This window comes from Tenrec ecaudatus, chromosome 4 (assembly GCF_050624435.1).
Source record: "Tenrec ecaudatus isolate mTenEca1 chromosome 4, mTenEca1.hap1, whole genome shotgun sequence".
Classification (NCBI taxonomy): domain Eukaryota; kingdom Metazoa; phylum Chordata; class Mammalia; order Afrosoricida; family Tenrecidae; genus Tenrec; species Tenrec ecaudatus.
This window is the reverse complement of record NC_134533.1, coordinates 70103581-70126681: the sequence shown is the minus strand read 5'-3', so window position 1 is coordinate 70126681 and position 23101 is coordinate 70103581. Positions and strand designations below refer to the sequence as shown.

Here is a 23101-nt window from a genome sequence, read left to right as displayed (position 1 = left end):
ATAAGGTACTCATTTTAGAATCAAACAAAAATATAGGTGTTCGTGTTTTAGAAAAATGCTGTGGAACAAATTTCCTGGAAATAGTAAAAGTTGGAAGCTCTCTGCCCTCTTGGTGGCTTTGCTGGTGAAGACAGTACCAAGTAAGAAAGGGAGGTGATGGCCCACGCTCGCTCCGGGCATCAGTCTGTTGCTCTGGACACTGCTTTTGTTGTTGTTGTTCATTGCTTTTTGAATACAATTGTTTAAAATTTTATCTTCTACTTAGATGAACTTTGTATGCTCTCAACTCAGTCATTTGAGGGAGCAACAAGGTCACATGTCAGTGCTAAGAATGGTAAAGGAAACAGATGAAAGTGGCATTTTATAATTGATACTTGAACATAATACCTTAATTTCTGTTTTTCATTTTAGAAATCGAACCTTTCTGTAGGCTGTCAAACTTTGACAGCGCCTAGTCTGTGTACTCTGTAGTGTTGGACTCCATCACCTCTGCTGCTTTGCCTGTACCCTGGGCAGCAGAGGTACACCATTTAGGTAGCATGACACTTTCCGTTCGTATTTCAGACCCTCTCCAGTGTTTGCCTGGTTTGGGTCTCCTGTTGACTTCTGCTGCTGTCTCAGTAGACTGGCAATGGTTTTGCAGCTAAAACCCAGGGTTGCCAAGCAATTATTTTAGCTGCTGCTGCTTAAAGAAATGAAGAGCATTTCTAGGTTGTTTGGGCAGAGAACCTAATTTGTACCTCGTGCCATACGTATAACTGTTTAATTCCCTGATCATTTCTAATCTTTATTCCCATTGAGTTGTAAGACAAAGTCCTATCATGGATTTTTTTCTTCTTCTCATTCTCTGGTACACAGAGATTTGCCTCTTCTTATTAAGACCGTCTGTGTAGTTTTTAAATAACTAAAAGTATATATTTAGTTACAAGTTATTTGTTTAATCAGAAGAGGCACCTTTCAGTATATTTTTACTTCTCTATCTTGAGCAGCTATCTACGTTGCTTTAAAGACGATAAATCTTAGAAGTTCAAAGCCATTTTTTCATTGACATTTTGACCTAGGAATTGATAGTCTTGCATGTGACTATAACAACAGTAATAATTCACTTTTCTAAGACTCATAAATCAACTTTTCAAAGATTTTTAACCCTCCTTTAACGGAGTTGCGAAGGTGTCATGTGCTTACTGGTTGTGCATTGGGCTGCTAACCACAATGGCCATCAGTTCAAAAACCAACAGCCATTCCAGGAAAAAAGACAGGGATTTCTGCTCCCATAAAGTGTTACAGTCTTGGTAAAACTCTGAGGCAGTTCTACCCTGTCCTATAGGGTCACTGAGTTGGCCTTGACAGCAGTGACTTAGCTGAGTTGGGTGGCTGGAGTAAAGTCTCTCAAAAATGACATTTGAATAACGGTCCCACACCTTTATGGGAAAACCTTGAGCTGTCTGTCAGAGCTTACTGACTCCACGTGCTTCTGCCCATCTTGGATTTCAATTAACTTCCATAAATTGACCAAGCGACTTTGAGGTTGAATCTGTAGGAAATACCTACAGGGTGATAACTAATTGATAAGCGAGAAGACAGAATTTTGTATTTTAACTTAGCACATTATAGTGGGTTGTTTGTTTGTTTCCTTCTTCAGGAAAGGACTGATTGCAATGTAATGTGTTACATATTACAAAGTTATAGTTTGTAGTTGTGTAGATTAGAGAATTATTAATTCTCCAGAGAAATTGTTAGATTAAAAAGGATATGGTTGCATGATATGTGGTAGAGATTTACAAGATGGAAATTTTGTCAGGTAAAGATGATTGATGGGTTTACTGGAAAGAAATAAAAGCAAAAACTGAAAGGCCTAAGAAAAAAATGGTATACTGGGGCATGTTAAGAAGGCATATGATAAACGCCTTGATTTTCAATGTGGAAGAAGGAATGGGGAAGCCTTCAGGAGTGTGTTCATAGCATGATCCTTCCCTTCCACCTACGTCCCTGAATTCGTGAGCCACTCGTGCTGAGTGCCACCACGTGTCTGTCAGCGTGGGCTACTCTGTGGTTGCTGTGTGATGTTAGAGGCATGCTACTGCTGTTTTAAATACCATCAGCGTCACAGGTGTTACAGGTTTCAACGGAGCTGACAGACTAGAGAGAAGACCTGATGATCTACTTCTGTGTTCCATTGTTTCATTCGATTGTATATACTTTCCCTTTGATTCAGAGCCAGCTCAATGGCACTGAACAACAGTTTGTTTCAGGAACTATCTCATCCTAAGAATGTTGGATTAGGACCTGGACGAAAGCTGAAAATACAGGGTTAACATACAGAATGGTTGTCAGGTGTGTGGTGTAAGAGCAAGGTAGTTTGGAGCCAGTGTCTAGAAAAGACTCATCTGCATCACTAAGAAGTTTGATCCTATGTCCTGATGAAAATTTCGGACCAGCAGAGAACTTTAAATAAGGAAGTCGTTCTGGAGAGTAGGGAGAGTCTAGCAGAAGAGAGGGTACATAGTTGGGCTGAGGTGGGCAAAAAATGCAGGCAGTCTGAAGAGATGAGTTAGACGTCAGGACATTTCTAACGAGAACTGATGGCTACCGAGATTGCTAAATTGAATACATGACCTTTAACTTTCAAAACATATAAATGCATAGTAGTAAAAGGTGATATTTTGCATCACTTAACAATATTCTAAGAGTTTTTTTATACTTTACATCTTTGATTCTGTGAGGCTGAATTATGATGCTTATTTATGTCACAGGCAGGAAAATGGACTCTGGAAGTGGATATAAATTGACGGAAGTCACACTCTTACATGCATTGCTTTCTGACCTTTTTGCTGTACGATCTCTTTTGTCTCACATTATTTTCATCGAAAATGAATTAAAAATGTATAAGCCAAGCCTACAAAAACATGAAGAGAAGCTTAATTTTCCTCTGCATTCACTCATGTGAGACTCCCATTCCCCAGGGAAGAGGAATAAATGAGATGCTCTTATGCTTAGATTGAAAGTGGTAGGAATAAAAATTTAATGAGAGTGGTGTGTCTGGGAGATGTGCCCTTTTGTTCCAAGTACCAGAGGAGTTTACACTTACAAATCTTAGGCCATGTGCTTTTCTGTCACACAGAGCTTGCTGTATTGCTCTTGTTATACTGCTAACCCCAAGGAAGGTTAGAAAAGCATTAGGTTCTTATTTTACTTCTATTATTACCTTGATATTTTGAGGGGGGAAATTATTTTTCCCCACAAGTCTAAAATGTAACTGTATATTCCCAAATACATTTTGGGGATAATCCATTACAAACTATAAATGTTGATGTGCTCTCTAGATTTTCCATCCCCTAAAGGATAAAGAGCTGGCTTGTGTTAATTTTTAATTATTGATGAAGCTGGTTTTTCTTCTGAATAATTTATGAAATGCTTTGTGTATGTAACTGAGGCAGATATTGTCATTGATATTTTCTCGAGCATAGTAGCTCTGCTGGCCTTTCTAGCATAAGGAAACACCCACCAACTAATAATATGCTGTTTTAACAATAAAATTACAGTTATTCTGAATTTTTTCAAAAATTAAATTATTGTGTTGCTATTCTCTATACCTTGAAGACTAACAAAAAATAAACTTACAGTTGTTCTCTTTAGTAGTTCTAGTAGTTTGAAATAGAATATCAATTCTTTCCAAACTTTGTGCTCACAAGATGGGTTTTTCTTTCCACTTTGATAAGATTATTTGGATCTAGTTCTCCATCCTCTACATGAGTTAGAATCCAGAATGTTCTGTTTTAAACAGTGAGTCATGTAAAAGTAAACATTTTAATAGTGAAGAAAGTAGGAAAAGTGATAGTAGTATAACATTTTTTTATGGTAGGATTTTTAGTATCAGTAGTAAGCTTTTCCAAAGGGTACAGGAACAACTGTGCATTTTGAACACTAACACGTAATCAAATCTTTCACAGAGCAGTTTTACAATTTGGAGCAAAAAAAAAAACCCAACTTTTTTTGTGTATCACATGCTGGGGAGAAAAAAAGAGGGTGGCACCCACATTTATTTCATGGACAAGTTGAGTTACCTAAATTTCTACCCTTTTTTTTGAGACTGCTATTTTGCTGGTTTTTAGTTTTGTTTTGCAGAAAGTTTTAGTGTTTTTAGTATTTTTTTAAATAATTTTATTGGGGGCTCTTACAGCTATTATAACATTCCACACATCAATTGTTTCAAGCATATTTGTAAATATGTTGCCATCATCTAAACATCTACTTTATTTTGGAGCCCTTGGTATCAGCTCTTCTTTTCCTCCCTCCCCTTCTCATAACCCCTTGATAACTTATAAATGATTATTGTTTTCATGTCTTAAAACTACCATCCATGTTTCTGTTCTATTTTTCCCCTCCCCCCCAGACACACTTGTGTACAGGAAAGAGCTTTATATTAAGAGTAATTTTTTTTGTTTTGAGCATCTCTGGATTTATTTCTCTAGTCAACCCAGTCTGACACAGGAGGTTTAATCTGATTGGTGTTCTCTCTTTTTCTTTTAAAAAAATAATTTTATTGGAGGTTCATACAGCTCTTATCACAATCCATACATATATCCATTGTGTCAAGCACATTTTTACACTTGTTGTCATCATTATTTTTAAAACATTTTCTTTCTACTTAAGCCCTTGGTACCAGCTTCTCCTTTTTCACCTCCCTCCCCCACCTTCCCTCCCTCATAAGCCCTTGATAATTTATAAATTATTATTATTGTCTCTCTTCACCCAACTTTCTTTTTGTCCATCCCCCATGGAAGGAGTTATATGTAGATCCTTGTGATCAGTTCCCCCTTTTTACCCCACCTTCCCCTCCCTTCTGATATAGCCACTCTCATTATTGGTCCTGAGGGGTTTATCTGTCCTGGATTCCCTGTGTTTCCAGCTCTTATCTGTACCCGTGTACATGCTCCAGTCCAGCCGGATTTGTATGGTAGAATTGGGGTCATGATAGTGGGGGCTGGGGGGAAAGCATCAAAGAACTAGAGGAAAGTTGTGTGTTTCATCGGTGCTATACTGCACCCTAACCAGCTCATCTCTTCCTCGTGACCCTTCTGTGATGTCCAATTGTCTACAGATGAGCTTTGGGTCTCTACTCCACACACTCCTCATTCATGTTGATAAGACTTTTTTTTCTGGGTCTTTGGTGCCTGATCCCTGATCCATTGGCACCTCATGATCACACAGGCTGGTGTGCTTCTCCCATGTATATAAAGAGTAATTGTACATTAAGAAAACATCCCAGCCCATTCCAGATCAAGTCCATAAGTCCAATATATTATTAGGTCTTATGTCCAGTACCAGTCTGTAAATTCCTCTTCGGACTCATGCAACACATGCAGGAAGAGCACAGGCCAGTGGGTGGAAAGTCTTATGGATCCACTGGTGGTGGAAGCGCTAGTGTGGGTCTCCATGTGGCTCCTCCAGCTCTAAGACTCTGGCTCCATCAGCATAGCTCCATGTGGCTTGTCAACAGGAATGTCTTGCAGGGAGTCTGTGTGTCCCGCCTCCAGTGAGCTATTTATCTCCTTAGCATCTCCAGAGGAAGTCATTAAGATGTGACCTGATTGACAGGCTAGACTGGACCACTTCACAAATTGACACCAGATTATGTAACTACCACAAGAATTATACTGCGATTGAGTCCCCCATCCTCCCTGCCTCCTCCCACCTTCTCCCTACCCTCTTGGTCTCACTATTTCCAATTCTGTTCCTGTGGGGTTTAACTGGCCTGGATTCCGTGTGCCATGAGCTCTTATCTACACCAGTGTTCATGTTTAGGTATAGCCAGAACTGAAAGGCAGGACTAGGATCATGGCTATTTTGAATTTTTTTAAATCATTTTATTGGGGCTCATACAACTCTTATCACAATCCATACATACATCAATTATGTAAAGCACACTTATGCATTCATTGCCCTCAGGCTATTTTGATTTTGATGATCAGATTAAATATCATTCTTTCCCAGAAGCTTTGCCATATGTAGAACTTTGTTTAGTGGCTGCCCAAGAGTTAATTCCCCATGCAAAAACTGTTTTTACATTGCTAGTGCCCAGCACTTAGTTGGCACACACATACATTTTTGCTGTATGTATGAATGAGTCCATCAATCCAATAATTTCTACATGAAAAATTAAGTGTTGTTGATTTCATCCTTGGTTGCAAAACCACTTTCTCCCTCCTTTTCTAAATTACTCCTCCTTCATTAATTAACACGAAGTCACTGCCCCTCAGTTTCTATGGGCTCTTTAGTTTCTGTGGTCCCCTTGATCCCATATAGAGAGACCTTAAGAGAGCACAATGCTCCCAGCAGACATTCCTTACGACTTAAGCCAAATTACTGTTGGATTTAAAGATGACTTTAGAGAATTTGAAGGTTTAAAAAATATTTTAGGATATGTTTAAGGGGATTATTTAACAAAGATTAATTAGGTATGTATTACTATACCATGCCAAAACCTTGAAAAAATTACCTTATGCTAACTATATCTGAACAGAGAAATAGCTGAGATGAGAGAGTTTCTCTCACAGAATTGTAAACATATTCCAACCTATAAAATGAAAAGATAGCGATGTAAAATTTTCAATTTTTTCAGCCCTTTAGCAAATTAATGAATTTAGGCATGTATCATCAAAAACTGTTGGATTAGCATAGAAAAAGCTGCTGTAACAAATTACCACAAACTTTGGGCTTAAAATAAAGAGCCCTGGTGACATAATGGTTACACTCTGGGCTGCAATCTGCAAGGTCAGCAGTTCAAAACCACCCGCCTCTCTGAGGGAAAAATAAAGCTTTCTATTCTCGTAAAGAGTCACAGTCTTTGCTACAAGGTGATTGATGAGGCGCTCAAATAGTGTCGAGAGCTTTCTCAACTATTCTACCTCGAAGCCGGGATCTTTTTCTTTGAGAGGTATTCTCCACCCAGCGTTCCCTGCTTAAATTCTCCCAACCACTTCTCACCCATCCTAGCCTTCAGTCTAGATGAAATCTCACCCATTTTTTTTATGTCTTCCTAGGACTCTCGCCATGCTTCCTAAACTGATTGTTTGAATTGTGTAGCCTGTTTGGTTTCCTCAGCTTCTAGTTTATAAGTTACTTGACAGATGTTATTCTGGCCTTGTTATCCCACTTTGTTCATGTTTATATCCCTCCTGCCCACACTGAACAGTGGGCGTGGTGAGCTTGATGAGTAAAAGATGAATGTAGAGGGAAGGCCTCCAGGAACTGGAGCTCTGCTGGCAAGTAAATGCACCATGGCTTTCCTCTGCTTCCTCCATCAACCTTTCCTTCAGGACTGCAAGGCACAGCTACAGAGCTGCTTGGAACGTTTTCCTTTCTTTCTCCATCCTCTGGCAGAAGTGTTGATGAGCAATAACATGCTGCTAAGAAAAAATAACCAGTGTATACGACGAGAACTGCGTTTCCACACAAACCAATATCGCTTGATTTCTGCTCCATTCTGTATTTCCTGAGTGAGTCGTAAGTCCAGTGCATAGCCATGGTAAGAGTTACACCAAGGAGGACACAGACAGGAGAGAAACCTTTTCAGATGGCTCTTTCTGTCGTTTCACAGCTTCCTGTGACTCAGTTTTCCTTCTATATAAATTTCTTTCTGGTCTATCATCTTGATATACTTAAGATGGTAATTAAATTGTAATGTCCTAGATCAGGTGGGGGAGGCAGCGGAAGGAAGATAAAGCAGCAGACTCGAGTGCTACACGTGTTCATTGGGGTACAAGGAAGGGTGGAGGTCCAGAAGAGGGAGAACAATAATGGGATGGGGAGGGTGGGAGTGGGGTGAGTGGGTGGCTTGAACTATGAAATGCAGAGGTGCTGGTGTGAAATGTAAAACCCCCACCTCAAAGCCAAAAAAGCCTCAAACTCCTTCTGAAATGGAGTCCATTCCAACTCATAGTGACCCTGTAGGACAGGGTGGAACTTCACCTGGGGGGTTCTGAGGTTTTGTTACTCTTTACAGGAGTAGAAAGCCTAATCTTTCTCCCGGGGAGCTGCTGTTGGTTTTGAACTGCTGACCCTTTGGTTAGCAACCCAACACATAACCACTATACCACCAGGGTTCCGAACCACCAACCCCCAGCTTACAATAAATAATCACAAAAGAAAGAATGTAACCTCCTAGAAAAGGTGTCCAGAAATAGTATAGAAATACTATTTTGTGCTCGGAATGGGAATATTTAACAATTTCCCAGTGGATGACAGTCTCTATAAAATAGACTTTGCAACTGTTGTTATGGGCCATAAAATCACTTCCAACTCATGGCAACCCAAATGACAGAGTAGAACTGCCCTATATAGTGTTCTTAGCTCTGGTCCTATGTGTGTATGATTTGACCGAAAGTTTACAAAGCAAATTGGTTTTCCATTGAACAGTTCACACACATTTTGTTTTGTGACATTGATGGCAAAGAGCCACAATGTAACCACACTCTTCCCACTTTGTCCTGTGTATACTAGTCTCCCTGCCAGTAGCCTTTCTGGGAGGAATCTTGTAGAGCTGGTGGGTGGGGTTTGCTCTAGCAGCCTTTCCATGAGCATCTGAGCACCTTGCTCTAGGACTCCTTACAGACTTTAGAACTGGAAGAGACCTGAAAGACCAATGTGCTTTCTTAGCCACGTGCTTCTATGAAAAAGAGGAACTTTTCATGTGTTAGTTTTATTCTTGCTATTCTAAAATGCCATGTATTATCTAGACCCAGAGGTTGAGCTAATTTCTAAGCTACTTTTAACACATTTCAATTCTTGAGCAAATAAGACACACAGAATAGCAACTGTTATCTAAATGTATAATATTACCAGGCGGTTTTTGTTTTTTAACTACATTGTGTTGGATGCTTTTCATTTGTATAAGAAAAAGCAGAATAAAACTTAAACTTCACAAAACAATTTGCATTGTTAAATGGGAAACAATTTGCTATGTAAATTTTCACATAAAGCGCAATAAAATATTGAAAAAAGAATGTTGAGTTCATATAGCTACTACCTTTATCTTTTTTTAGTTGATATGAAGAAATTGTTATTGAACATTTCCAAAGCTTAATAACATCAGTAATTACTGAACATTTTAAAAACTTACTAAAGGCTTAAAAAATTTTTCTTCTCTCTTTAGGTGATACGAGACTATAATCTTCAGCTGTTTTTACAAGAGAATGCTGTATTTCACAAACCCCAGCCTTTCCAGTTCCAGCCTTGTGACAGTGATACTGTAAGGAAATTCAAGATATGCATTTTATTTGCTGTTCAAAAGTGTTTGTGCTCCAAGGATTGTTAATTATGAATTAAGAAGATAGAGAAAACTCAATGTGTCTCCTTTATCTTAGGACAAATTTGTGAGGATTAAGAGAAGCTAATATTTCTTCTTTCTAAACTATAATAACTAGCATATCCAGTATCTCTGTGCTCACAATTTTCTACAAAATGATGTTACATTATAAATCATAACAGCATGAAAACTAAGGGAAGAAGAAAAAATACTCATGTTTAAAAATTTTAAAGTGTATCTTATATCAAAGTTTTCACATGTTGCTTACCCATGGTTAAACTTTCACTAGAATGGAATTCATAAACATAGTAATAAATATATACATGTAAATATTTTGGTTGGCTTTAGTAAAAATTATGGACCTTTTATAAGTTCTTTCAGGTATCTTAGAATATACTAACATAAAGTACTAACAAACCTCAAATTTATTATTTTTATAAAGACAATATAGTTATGATTTTTAATATAGTCATAACATTTTCTCCTTGCATTCAGAAAGTGTTTTCCTTTATTAGAATGTTTTTAAATACTAATTCAACAGCCTCCTGAAAGAGAAATTTAACATCTACAGATGAGAAAGCACATGTTGGCACAACTAGCACACTCTTGCTAAGGACAAGCCAAGAGAAGTCAAGTTATATTTAGAAAGCCTTCTGGTAAACTTAGAATCAAAACCAGGGGAGTTCATAATAGTTTCAGTTTAATAGAAATTTCTTTGTTAGAGCCACCCTCACGACATTCCTGACATTGTAATTCTCTACATTGCTTTTCTTATGTAACCATTACTATATAGTGACTACATTACATAAAGAATATAGGAACTCCAGATTCTGACTCCTGATCAGTCAACTTTAGCTTTCGTGACTCAGGAGTACTGTCAGCTACTTGGACTTCTTGGAAGCCTGGACTAGTATGACACCAGAATGTGCAGGACACAATGTTTTGTGTCAAATGACATAAAACTGACTTATTTGAAATCACTTGTCTTTGCCCATTTTCCTCAGAAAAATCAAACTAACAGTGACTCCCATCTCATTTTCCAAAGCCCAAATAGAAACACCAAAAGGCCCACTGCTACAGAGTTGATTCCAATCTGATTGTGTCCTTGTGGGACAGAGTTAGACCTGCTCCCTTGGAGTCCCAGACTAAATTTTGACTGGAGCTGACAGCCTCGTCTTTCTCCCTTGAAGTAGCTGATGGGTTTGAGCCCTGTAGTTGGCAGTCCAGTGCTTAAACCACTGTGCCAGATAGCAGCTCTAAAACTCTTCTTTCTTTCTAGACACGGTGCTAAGCTATTGTGTCCCTGTTTTTCTTAAAAGTCTAGCTCTGTGCTGTTTTCTATCCTTGTGCAATCCTGACTGGGCAGAGTTTAACCGCCGCCCAACTGGCAGATGTTGAACTCTCCCCTGTCAGTGCTGAGAACGATCGTAGCTGAGGTCTATGGGGTTTGGGCTAAGGGTGGGAGGAATGGCCTGTGTGGGTTTGCATGTTAATGGTGGGTGGAGCCTGGTGTGGAGTTGGAAGTCATGTATACACACAAGGGGCCCCTAAGTGCATAAGTTGTGGCTTCCCACTTTCCAGTGTTAAAATGAGCAATTTTCTCTACTGTTTATTTGGGAAAGATTGAGCTGCTCGGTTTGCTTCTCATCATCTCTGAAGCATCTTATTTTTATTTAACAGCAGTGCTGAATGAACCGAAGAGCTAATCTTGCTGATCTTACTTTTTCAAAAGGGAAACTGGAGCCTGGAAAGGAAAGGGACTGTCCAGAGTCATTCAGTGAATTAAGGACACATTAGTGCGTGTGTTGCAGTGTCAGTGTTATTCCCTTTGTGTTACTTTCTTCGGAGAAGAAATGTCCTGCCGTTTATTTTTGAGGATACAACAGCATAAATATCCAGTTTTATAAAAATCTTACTCAATGTTTAGCTACTGAATGCATCTTTCATCATTTTGGAGAGTTTTAAATGATAAGATAGACTTCAGATGGTATTTGCTCAGTGCAGCAGAGTATTATTTTCCTGTGAGAACGGGGCCCTGGTGTCCGGGGCTGGTAGCACTGCAGTGACGCGTCATGAGACTGGGTGTACCAGTCAGCCCTCCCATTCACCGCGCTGCCGAGCAGGTGTGTGAAGGACCTATGGGAAGAGTGAGCACCACTATCTTCAGTTGTGTCCCTCACGTTGCCCGTGCTCACATCCTGTTCTGTAAAGCAGGTGAGGATTGCTGCTATGTGCTCAGCTACAGGCCCTGGCTTATATGACATCGCTGGCACATACTCAGTAAACAGCACAGTAAACGTTGAATGGTGTCAGGGCCCCACAACCTTATGGGGCATATTTTCCCACTTCAGCTGTACAGTGACCTTTAGTAAGTTTGCCTTGTTGTGCAACCATCATCACAGTTAAATTTTATACTAGTTTCATAATTACAGTAGCGTCCCTCAAGTTCAATTACTATTCCATTCCCACGTCTACCCCTGACAACCACTGATCTACTCACTCAGCCCTCTGTGCCCCTAAAACCAAACACCCGATGCCATTGTGCTACTTCAGAATCATAGTGGCCTTTGGGGACAGTAAACTGCCCCCACAGGGTTTCCAAACCTATAAATCTGTCTGGTAGCAGAGTGCCACATCTTTGTCCTATAGTCTCTCTTTATACTGTAGTACAGAGAAGGTAGCTATAAATTTGTTCCTTCTAGATACTTCACATAAATTGAATCATGCAGTGTGTGATTTCTTGTGTTTCACATCTTTCATTTGGCATGATATTTTTGAGATTTGTCCCTAATGTGTATTAGTAGGTGGTATTTTTTTTTTTCGGTCAGGAGTATCCCATTGTTTTTGATTAAAGCATTATTTAATCCATTTACCATTTGAAATATATTTAGATTGCTTCTACTTTGGGCTATGAATAATGCTATAAACATTTGTATGCAAGTCTTTGTATAAATATTATAAACATTTGAAAAAAAATACTTTTAGGTACATACCCGAAGATGGAATTGTTGGGTCATAGGATAAAGTTATGGTATTTTAACTTTTAAAGAAACCATTAAACTATTTCTAGTATAGCTGTATCATTTTATATACTTGCTAGTAATATCTGAAGGTTCTCATATATCCACATCCTCATTAATATTAATTATTGCCTTAGCTTATTGTCATCCTGATGTGTCTCACTGTGCTTTGATTTTTCTTTCTCTAAGGTCAAATGATGTTGAGCTTCTTTTTGTGAGCCTCTTAGCTGTTCCTATATCTTTGCTGAAATTTCTTTTCAAATCTGTGCCATTATTTTTTATTGGTTGATTGTCTGTTGTGGATTAGTTAGTGAAAGTGAATTGAAGTTTATTCTGTAGAGATTGAGAAACAATATGCCACATAGTAAAAAGAACTTAAAAATTTATTGAACAATTATTCTATGCAAAGCATTTTTAAATTGCATTACCTGTGTTATATGTTAGTACATTTAATTCTTACAGCAACCACTATGATGTAGGTCCTATTTTACCCTCATGTTACAGAGGAGGCAACTAAGAAATGTGTTCCACATCACTTCCATGATAAGCCAGAAAAGTTTAAAAGTGCATGACCCTTACCTAAAATGGCAAATAGTCTTGTGATAGCTAGATCTTGAGATGGTAAAGGAGAAGTTGAATAACTCCATACATGTAAGTTACATCGAGACTGTGTGTGTGAGTTGTAGTTTAGTAAATAGGATTCAAGGAAAACAGTAATACGGTTGGGTTCATGACAAATGCATTCCCCTTAGAGAACAGTGTTCCTTAGTTTCAGTTTCATAATTGGAATTAGGAATATTGAATTGTTAATGGATTCCACACATTTACTCAACATAACACTAAATATATATCTGCATATTTCATTACCTTGCTAAGAAGATGATTCAATACATATTTTATGTTGATGTGTTGTTGGTGGGGGGCATTGAGTCAGCTCTGGCATACAGTGACCCTTTGTCCAGAATGAAACACTGCATACCTGGCCTTGCACCACCTTCACAATTGTTACGTGTGAGCCTATATTGCTCAAGCCACTGTGCTAGCCCATCTCATTGAGGGTCTTCTTTACTAGAGATGGTGTCCTTTTTCAAGGCCACCAAAGTACATAAAATGAAGTCTAGTCATCTTCACTTGTAAGGAATATTCTGGTGTACTTCCTCCAAGGCAGGTTTTGTTAATTCTTCTGGCAACCACCTCACTAGTGTCGAGTCCATGCCAATTCATGATGACACTGTAAGACAGTAGAACTGCCCTTGTGAGGTTCTGAGACTATTTACAGGAGTAGAAAACCTTGTCTAACTCAGTAGCTGGGTCATGTGGTTAAGCTGAAGGTAGATTTTTTTGGCTATACAAAGCAAATCCAAATAGTTAACAATTCCATTTGTCTTTTAATTCAATATTTTTCATGATTTTTTAAACCCCTTCATATTTTTATAGAGAATCATTCATTTCGTATGTGACCTTTCTTTATACTCATATACCATTCATCAGATGAAACCAGAAAGTAAAAGTACTCTTCTAGAAAGAGTAAAGTACACATTTCCTTGCTAAACTGGAGACCTTTGATGATTATTCTGAAAAGAGTATGGAACATACCGTAGAATTGCCACCCCCAAAATAAAGCTATTCTGTGAGGGAGAACTGACAAGCACTTCAATTCAGTGATCAGTATTAGAAAGCTATACAAGTATCACCTGGGTGTGCTGGATTAGAAGTTCTACGGGTTTTGTGTAGTGGGGAGTCATGGAAGTCTTTGGAGTTGAGTCATTGCTGTGCCATGTACTAGCTGTGTGTCCATATTCATATTTAACCTCAATGATTCAACTTCCTCATGCAAAATGACTGCCTTATTAGGTTGGAAAATTATAAGACATTTCAGTGTTTGATTTAATTCCTGGCACATAGTAGGTACAGAATAGATGTTGACTGTCTCCCTCCTTTTTGTATTTTTCCACAAGACAAGAACATACACATATTTTATTTAGCTGTTTCTTCCAGTTGCTGCAGAAAGATGCCAAAATATCAAATACAGCAGAGATCACTGAGATTTTGAAATCTTCCAATATTATCTCAGTCATAGCTTTTAGCTCTCTGCTCGCGCAGTGGATTTATCACTGAAAGTCTCTTAGGATTTATTCTCTTGCTTTGTTCTAAAATATTTAGCTCTTCAGCCTCATTTCTTAGCAATGAATGAATAAGCCTTAAATGTAGCCTATGTGAAATAAACAAAAGCTAATAGCTAACAGTTTCATCCTTACCCTTCTGAAGCAGACAGCTTATACAACCAAACTGCCCTACGTGTATGGGAGTGGCACTCCCTTTCCTTCCAGAGACTAGTAATTGGTGCCCTATAGGGTATCTCCTCATGTAATAGAGAGCACGGTCAACCTGGATGGGAAGTACATACATGGAAGGTGTGCTCATCCACAAACTGAGATGAGTGTGAACTGCACAGCCAGGACGAACAAGGAAGTCTTTTCCCCAAGATTCCTGATGGGCAAGGGAAACCCTTTTCTCCTTACTTTCCTCGAACTGCAAGTAACCATTCTTCACAGAAAGTGCTAGCAAACTACTGGCAAATAATCTCTCCTGTTATTTTAATTTTCTAATATCTAATTCTGCCTTGTATAAATTAACAACTGTATTAATGTCCACTCGCTTAAATTTAGAACTTTTACGCATTAAAATCTTGTTAAAATAGAACAATTTCATTCATCTATTAAGAATTAAAAATAAATATTTGGCCGAGATTGTCCTTATCTCTGGAGGCCTTTGGGGTTACTATAATGCTATACAGGGAATTAACCTCAGAATTTTCATTGTTATAAATGGTGCTTCCCCCTGATAGAAATTTTGTATTGCATAAAGCAAGGGGTTCACAAACGTGAAAGGGAACCTTTGTAGAAGCCTTCCTACTCAGTAAATGGGTACCATTCTTTTACATATATGCTGGCCACAGTGAAAGATAGGGAGCATGGACATAGGAGTCCATGCTCCAGAATTAGCATTATGGGATGTGTTCCCACTCTTCTTCTAAGGGAAAGGATTGCTAGCCAAAGATGGTTGGCGTAAGTTAAAAGGTGCATTATAAGGGACTCTGCTTAGTTCCACTCCAATCCAAGATGTATATCTTTAAAGTACTTGAATTTGATATAGCAGTCCAGTCTATTATCAGAACCCCTTGGGGCCAGCTGTGTTTCAAAATTCAGAAGTTTCCAGATTTTAGAACAATGATCCATACACTAAATATTGTGTAATTCCCCAAGCAGGATAGAGGATGCACCCGATGATAAAATAATACCTTTACAGTGAAATATATGAAATATTTATACCAAGAAAAATAATTAAAAACAATAAATTATTCATGCATATTCAATAACTTCTTAAGGAATAAGATGGGTCCAATATTTGACACCTGTCTTATATACTAATTGAAAAATATAAGTAGTACAAATTCCTTGACTGAAGATTAATATTGATTGTTCCTAACATAAGATTGACATAAGTCTAACATTATAATTCTTTTTAGTTGGAATTAGTATCTTACTGTGCTAGTGGTTTTCATTCATCTAATCACTATCTTTTTCTCTCTTCCAAATGCTGTTCTTTGGTTACAGATTTGAAAAATAACGTAAGAATCAGATTTTCTTTTCCCTCACACACATGATTGGCTCTTTCGGATTCTTTTATGCTATTATATCAACCTTAAAATAAACTAAAATCTTATCTTGACAGAGATAAAGTGCTTAAAATGAATTGAAGACTAATTTGCCAGGAATGTGGAATATTCATTTTCTTTGTTACTTAGTTACTATAAACTTTGAAAGAGATGTTTTTCAATGGTTTGATTGTGTTTAATTAAAATTGATAGCTCTGAAAATGGAGTCCTGGTTGGCACACATGGTTGAACACTAGACTACTAACTGAATTGTTGACAGTTCAAACCCTCTCTGAAGTCAGCCTGACCTGCAATACACACGCGCTCCCTGTGTGCGCGATGGAGTCCTTCACTGGCAGCCAACAACAACAAATGCTGGAAACTCTTAAATCCATTAAACATTTTTAGATTCCAGTTTCCTGTAAACAAAATTAGCATTTAGCAAAGTAGAACAAGTAGTGAGGCAGTGCAGTCTTATAAAAGGACAGCTTGAAATCTAAAGTCAAAGAGATGATACAAGTCCCCGATCCATTTCTCACGAGCTCCTTGGCTTTCAGAAAGAAACACACTCCCTGAACTTAGATTTCTACGGGTGCACACTGCAAGTGATAGTCCCTGTCTAGAAGGGCTGTTTTGAGAATGAAATGAAACTGTGTGTGTGTGTGTGTGTGTGTGTGTGTGTGTGTGTGTGTGTGTGAATTATCACATGCCATATATATATATATACTCATGTATAAGCCGAGTTTTTCAGCACATTTTTTAATGCAGTTTTTGCAGTGCCTTGGCTGTTATTCAGGTCGGCTGATACTCAAGTATAGAGGTAGTTTAAATAATCAGTATAGCATAGCTACCTTTTTATTAAAAATGAATATAACTATAGTTTTTCTATTTACAAAACATTAAAAGGCAACCTTCCCCTGAATTCTCAGGAATCAAAGGTAACAACTGATAACATTGTGTACCATATTCTTCTAAATATAGATACATACAAAGGTAACTCAAAAAGTATTGCTACCGGGTGTCCAGTTCATACATACAGGGGTTTATTGCAAATAAAACATGTTTAAATATGTGTCTGTGTTAAGTGGACATGCAACTGCAAATAAATTCTGCCAGGAATCCACTTGTCTTAGTCTTAATAAGAAAAGGGCCAGGCAGAGTTACTCAGAGGATGTTTCCCCCTCATCAGAACAATGTACTGGCTAATTTAAGAGTAACAAGGACTGTCCTTTACGAATTTTGCTGCGAAGCCTTACGCCATCCACCCTACAGCCTGATCTTGCCCCTTCAGACTTCATTTTGCTTCATACTTCAAAGACCATGGAAAAGGAATACAGGTTGGTGTGAATCGAACAGTGCAGAGTTCTTTGGGGAAGGGGTATGAAAGCATTGCCCTCAGAAGTATATGGACCTAGATATGTCAAGAAAATAGCTACCCAGCGTAGTATTTTTGTTTCATACAACTTTCTGTGACTATAGAGCAATCCTTTTTTACTTATTTCCTATATAAATATGTGTCTACATGTATATATATTTGCATAAATTTATATTACACAGATTGGAACTTAAACTTTTTTCTCACTTTGCATTGTTTTGGTGATATCTAATGTTAGTAATACCTTTAGTTTTAAACCATCAGAAATTTAGCATTTCAAAGTTTTTTCAGAGATTTTTCTGCTCTTGGGTTATGCTAGGCTCTCAGATAACGTAAAAAGAAAGTTTGGAGCTAGTCAGTATTCGTCAATATTTGCAAATATTCAGCGTCCCCATCTTCTTATAAATAAGGTATGAGCCTCTGTTGTTTTCCTGGGAGCTAATCCAGACGTCATGTCATTCCATAGTTCAGTCACATCAAGCAGTATTGTACAATTGCTAGCACAATCAGTTTCCAAACATTCACTTCCTCGAACCTCCTTGACATCAGCTCCACTTTACCGCCCCCCCCCCCCCATTTCCAGGAGCCCTCATACAACTGTTGTCTCCATAGGTTCATCAGTCCTGGGTTTCGTATACCAAAAAACATATTAAAAATTTAAGTGGGCTACCAACAATGAAAAAACACATCAGAGATCAACTCCAATGTGAAACACACAAAGTGTTTAAAACCAGATAAGACCCAACGCGTATCAGAGGGTGATCAAATGACAAGATTGTAATCGTTCAAGTCAGGTTTATCCTTTTTTTTTTTTGTTTATCATTTTTAAAATCGATTATAGCACTAGTTTAAATCTGAGAATTTTATCTAATCTTCAGATGTCTTGAATTAATTTTTTTCAATACTTTTATTGGGGGCTCTTACATCTGTTATCACAATCCATACATTCATCCAATGTGTCAAGCACATGTGCACATATGCTGCCATCATCATTTTCAAAGCATTCTCTTCCCACTTGACCGCCTGATATCAGCTTCCCATTTCTTTCCCATTCCTCCATTTCCTTCCCTCCCTCCCTCCCTCACGAACCCTTGATAAGTTATAGATTATTTTCATATCTTACATTGTCCTCCATTGCCCCTCACCCACTTTTCCGTTCATCCCCCTCAGAGGGGGTTCTAGGTTGATCCTTGTGATCGATTTCCCCTTCCTCCCCCACCCTCCCCTGTTCCTCCTGGTGTCTCTGCTCATTGTTGGCCTGAGGGCTCTTATCTGTAGCAGTGTGCATGCTCTGGTCTAATCTAATTTTTAAAAATCATTTTATTGGGGGCTTGTACATATATATGTATATGTGTGTGTGTATATCCATTGTGTCAAGCATATTTGTACATTTGTTGCCCTCGTCATTCTCAAAACATTTATTTTTGCCCTTGGTATTAGCTCCTCATTTTTCCCCTCCCTCCCTGCTCCCCCCTCCCTCATGAACCCTTGGTAATTTAGAAATTATTATTATTTTGTCATATCCTATCTTACACTGTCTGACGTCTCCCTTCACATACTTTTCTGTTGTCCGTCCCCCAGGGAGGAGGTTATATGTAGATCCTTGTAATCAATTCCCCCTTTCCACCCTACCTGACCTCCACCCTTCCAGTATCACCCCTCTCACTACTGGTCTTGAAGGGATCATCTGTCCTGGATTCCCTGTGTTTCCAGTTCCTATCTGTACCAGTGTACATCCTCTGGTCTAGCTGGATTTGTAAGGTAGAATTGGGATCATGATAGTAGGAGGCAGGGAGGAAGCATTAAAGAACTAGAGGAAAGTTGTATGTTTCATTGTTGCTACACTGTATGCTGACTGGCTGTCTCCTCACCGAGACCCTTCTGTAAGGGGATGTCCAATTGCCTACAGATGGGCTTTAGATCCCCGATCTGCACTCCCCCTCATTCACATTTATATGATTTTTTTGTTTTTTGATGCCTGATACCTGATCCCTTTGACAGCTCATGATCACACAGGCTGGTGTACTACTTTTTTTTTAATATATATATCAAAGATTATTAGTGGTTACTAGGGTCAGTATACAGAAAGTGGAGGTTGGAGGTTAGGGGTGATAGAAAAACTACATGGATCATGGAATGTTAGCTTGCAAACAGATTCATTTAATTGCTGTTAATAAGGCTTAAACCTGTAAATGCTGAACAGGCAAAAGTTGTGAGGTAGATACAAGGGGCTTCAAAGAGTTTGTAGGAAACTTCCATTATTTTCAGATTTGATTAGAGTCATCACTGGGGCTTTTTCTTGCTTCTGGTTTCTTTGTTGGTTTGCCTTCCACCTGCATGACCAGGTCCAGGACCTTCTTGAAAGCTTGCAGGTAATTGGGAAGCATGTCTACGGTGGGTTCTGCTTTGTTCTCAATTTTCTCCAGGTTGTAGTATGGCTTCTTAGCCATCTCGGGAGAGCTTAAGTCAGGTTGGCCCTTGCTGTGAGCTGAAGACGTTCTAGGATTCTCAGGGAGGAGGCACCGCTGGGCACACCAAATACACAGTGCTCATGCTGCTGGCGCTTCTCTCGCTGATGTACTTCTTCCATGTAGGCTTTGTTACTTCTGAGCTAGATGGCCACTTGTTTACCTTCAAGCCTTTAAGACCCCAAATGCTATATCTTTTGATAGCCGGTCACCATCAATTTTCTTCACCATGTTTGCATATGTACCCATTTGTCTTCAGCGATCATGTCGGGAAGGTGAGCATCATAGAATGCCAATTTAATAGAACAAAGTGTTCTTGCATTGAGGGAGTACTTGAGTGGAGGCCCATTGTCCTTCTGCTACCTTAATACTAAACCTATAAATATATGCACATATATCTATTTCCTTATCATATATAAATATATATACATATGTACATGCCTTTATGTAGACCTCTATAAATATCCTTTGCCTCCTGGTTCTTTCCTCTGTTTCCTTTTACTTTCATCTTGTCCTACCATCATATTCAGCCTTCATTCAGGTTTAGTAATTCCTCACTGCTACATTACCCTTGATCAAGCCCCACTAGGCATCCTATGCCCTTCTCTCAATTGATTTTAGTTCACTTGTTGTTCCCTTATCCCTGGGTTGGTTCCGCCCCTCCCCTTCCTTTCTCCCACCTTCCCTTCTCCCGTATACCCCTGGAACCATTGGTCCCATTGTTCTCATCTCCAAATTATTTATCCCGCCTATCCTATCTAGATAGACATGCAGATACATTAATAAGCTCAAAAACCCAGTAAAGTCCAATAAAACTTCAAATGAGAAATCTGAAGCCCCGAAAAGAGTGGTGAGTTAGCTAGGATGCTAGAGCTCAATCTCTTTGGAGATGAAAGTATGTCAGATTTAATTGTTTCTTTTTAAGGAACCAACATAATTCATTAAGTATTTTATATAGATGAGGTGGTACCCCCAAAAAATCAGAATTTTCTCCCTCTAAAGCTATGTGTTTAAAAAAAATTTTTTAGAAAACCTTATCACCTTCAACGTACTCTTTATTACACTTAATACATTTGTCAAATCTGTGATTCCATTCTTTTTTTTTTAGAAAGCAGAGTTTTCACTGTTTATCGATTACTCAGGGGAAGTAGGAACCAGGAACAACTGCTAGGGCACAAATTATTTTTCTGCACTAGAATGAAAATGTTCTTGAATTAGATAGTGGTGGTATTTACAAAACAAGTGTTAATACACTTAATTGTAATTAAAAATGACAAATGACAAAATATGCATTTTACCGCAATATGTTTATTTTAGACAAATCACTGCCTTTTCCTTATAAATCCTTTGGAATCATTTTAAAGGGACAGACATCAAAGCACCCTGGACAAACTACTGAACCAAAAGCATAGTGAAATCACAAAGAAAAGGGATGTTTGGTCAACTTTTTGAAAATACCATTAATTCAGAGCAGAGCATTTGAAGAAAAGGAAACATCCCGGAGGAGAGCTACTGTGGGATTTATATTGTACAAGAAAGGAAAAACACAGACCTACGCTAAACAATTTGATATGATAATAGTGCTGGTAAAGAATGTGGAAAGTACCATGGCCTTCCAAAAGAGCACACAGATCTGTCTTGGAAGAAGTACAGCCAGATGTTCCTTAGAGGCAAGGATGGCAAGATGCCGTCTCGTGTACATGTCATAAAAAGCTGTAACTCTTGATGAGAGTAGACAGCCGTGTCTTTCTCCCTTGGCGAAGCTGGTGTTCTCAAATTGCTGACCTTGTGCTTAGCAGCCCAACTCATAAGCACTAAGCCATCAGGGCTTTACATGTCAAATTAGATACAAATTCAAAGAGAAATTGATACACTATAAAGCTTAAAACAGAAAAATTGAAAAACGATATCGCCTTGAAAGCATCATTATGTTTATAACGCAGCAGTAGGGGAGCACACTGAGCGCTGAGTTGATCTAAATTAGTGAATACCAACTGAACTTTTATGAAGACACTTGGATGCGCCAACTGAGAAGTCATCAAAAATGACCATGCTGTGAGTCACGGAAAAAAGTCCACTAATTTAAAATAAGTAAATATCTTACCGTATTTAACACTCTTATTACTGGATACTGTGCTGCCTTCAATTAAAAACAGAGCTGTGATATATCTGGGAACATGGATGAACCTTCTCCATCCCTGTTGTGATTCCATTCTTGGAAACATTTTTCAAACTCATCTGTGTGGATGGCTGACAGCACCTCCCTTGTTTTTTTCTTCACTTCTTCTATGTTGTCAAATCGCCGTCCTTTCATGTCCATATTCATTCCCCAAAACAAAAAATAAGTTGCATGAAGGGAGATCGGGTGAACAATGTGCGTGGGGGAGGAGAGGCATGCTGGTTTTGCCAAAAACTGGTGCACTGAGATGGCTACCTGGGCAGGTGCATTGTGGTAGCAAAACCAGTCCCCCATCTGCCATAATCAGGCCTTTGTTGTCACATACTTCTATGCAATCTTTTCAGAACCTCTCAATAGAAAGCTTAATTGACAATCTGACCTGGTAGAACGAACTCCAAATGCACTATCCCCCTCACATCAAAAAAACGAGCATTTTTGGGGGGTGCATACCCCTTGTGTAAAAAATACATTCATTTGAATGGATTCTGTAGTGGGTATTTACACATGAAGGGGATTGTGTAAGTGGTTAAACTAGGTTTTAGATAATGAAATCCTAACATCAGCCGTGTTAAAATGCATAGCACTTAATAAATTATTTTTCTCTGTTCCTCGTTCTTGATCTCACCATCCCCACCCCGTACACACACAGAGAAATCCTGTCCGTCCTTATTGGAAACTGATTCTTATGCAATTATTCTCTTCTCTCTGAAAGAATCATTCTAATAGTTTAGTGACATGGCTATCGCTTTGGGATTTTAGGACCAGAAGATTAAGTTATATTATTTTAACAAAGAATGCAAAGATTGAGATATAATACTCAGGCTCTCTTTGCCTAGAGAAAAGTGGGAAATACACATACATAGTATAATATATTTTCTTGGTACAGTGACCCACTCAGTAAATGTCTGCTAATAAATGAATCCAGTAAGAGAATAGAGATTGCCGTCCATGTATGTTTTCAACAATAGTAGCACAGCAAAAATACACATAAGAATAGAAAGAGTGTAGGAAACCTTAATTTATCTGGAATCATCATGGAAGATTTCACAGAAATAGTATCATTTGAACTGAAATTTGAATAACGGCTAGTTTTT

The 23101-nt window shown here is 38.5% G+C and overlaps 1 protein-coding gene across 1 annotated transcript in view; it reads left to right on the top strand.

Annotated features, from left to right (window-relative positions):
* Positions 1-23101, top strand: part of FCHSD2 (FCH and double SH3 domains 2) — a 234645-nt gene that overhangs the window by 169042 nt on the left and 42502 nt on the right. The window contains exon 10 of the mRNA XM_075546243.1: positions 9155-9250. Within this exon, the coding sequence (XP_075402358.1) occupies positions 9155-9250 (96 nt within the window). The remainder of the gene's footprint in view (positions 1-9154; positions 9251-23101) is intronic.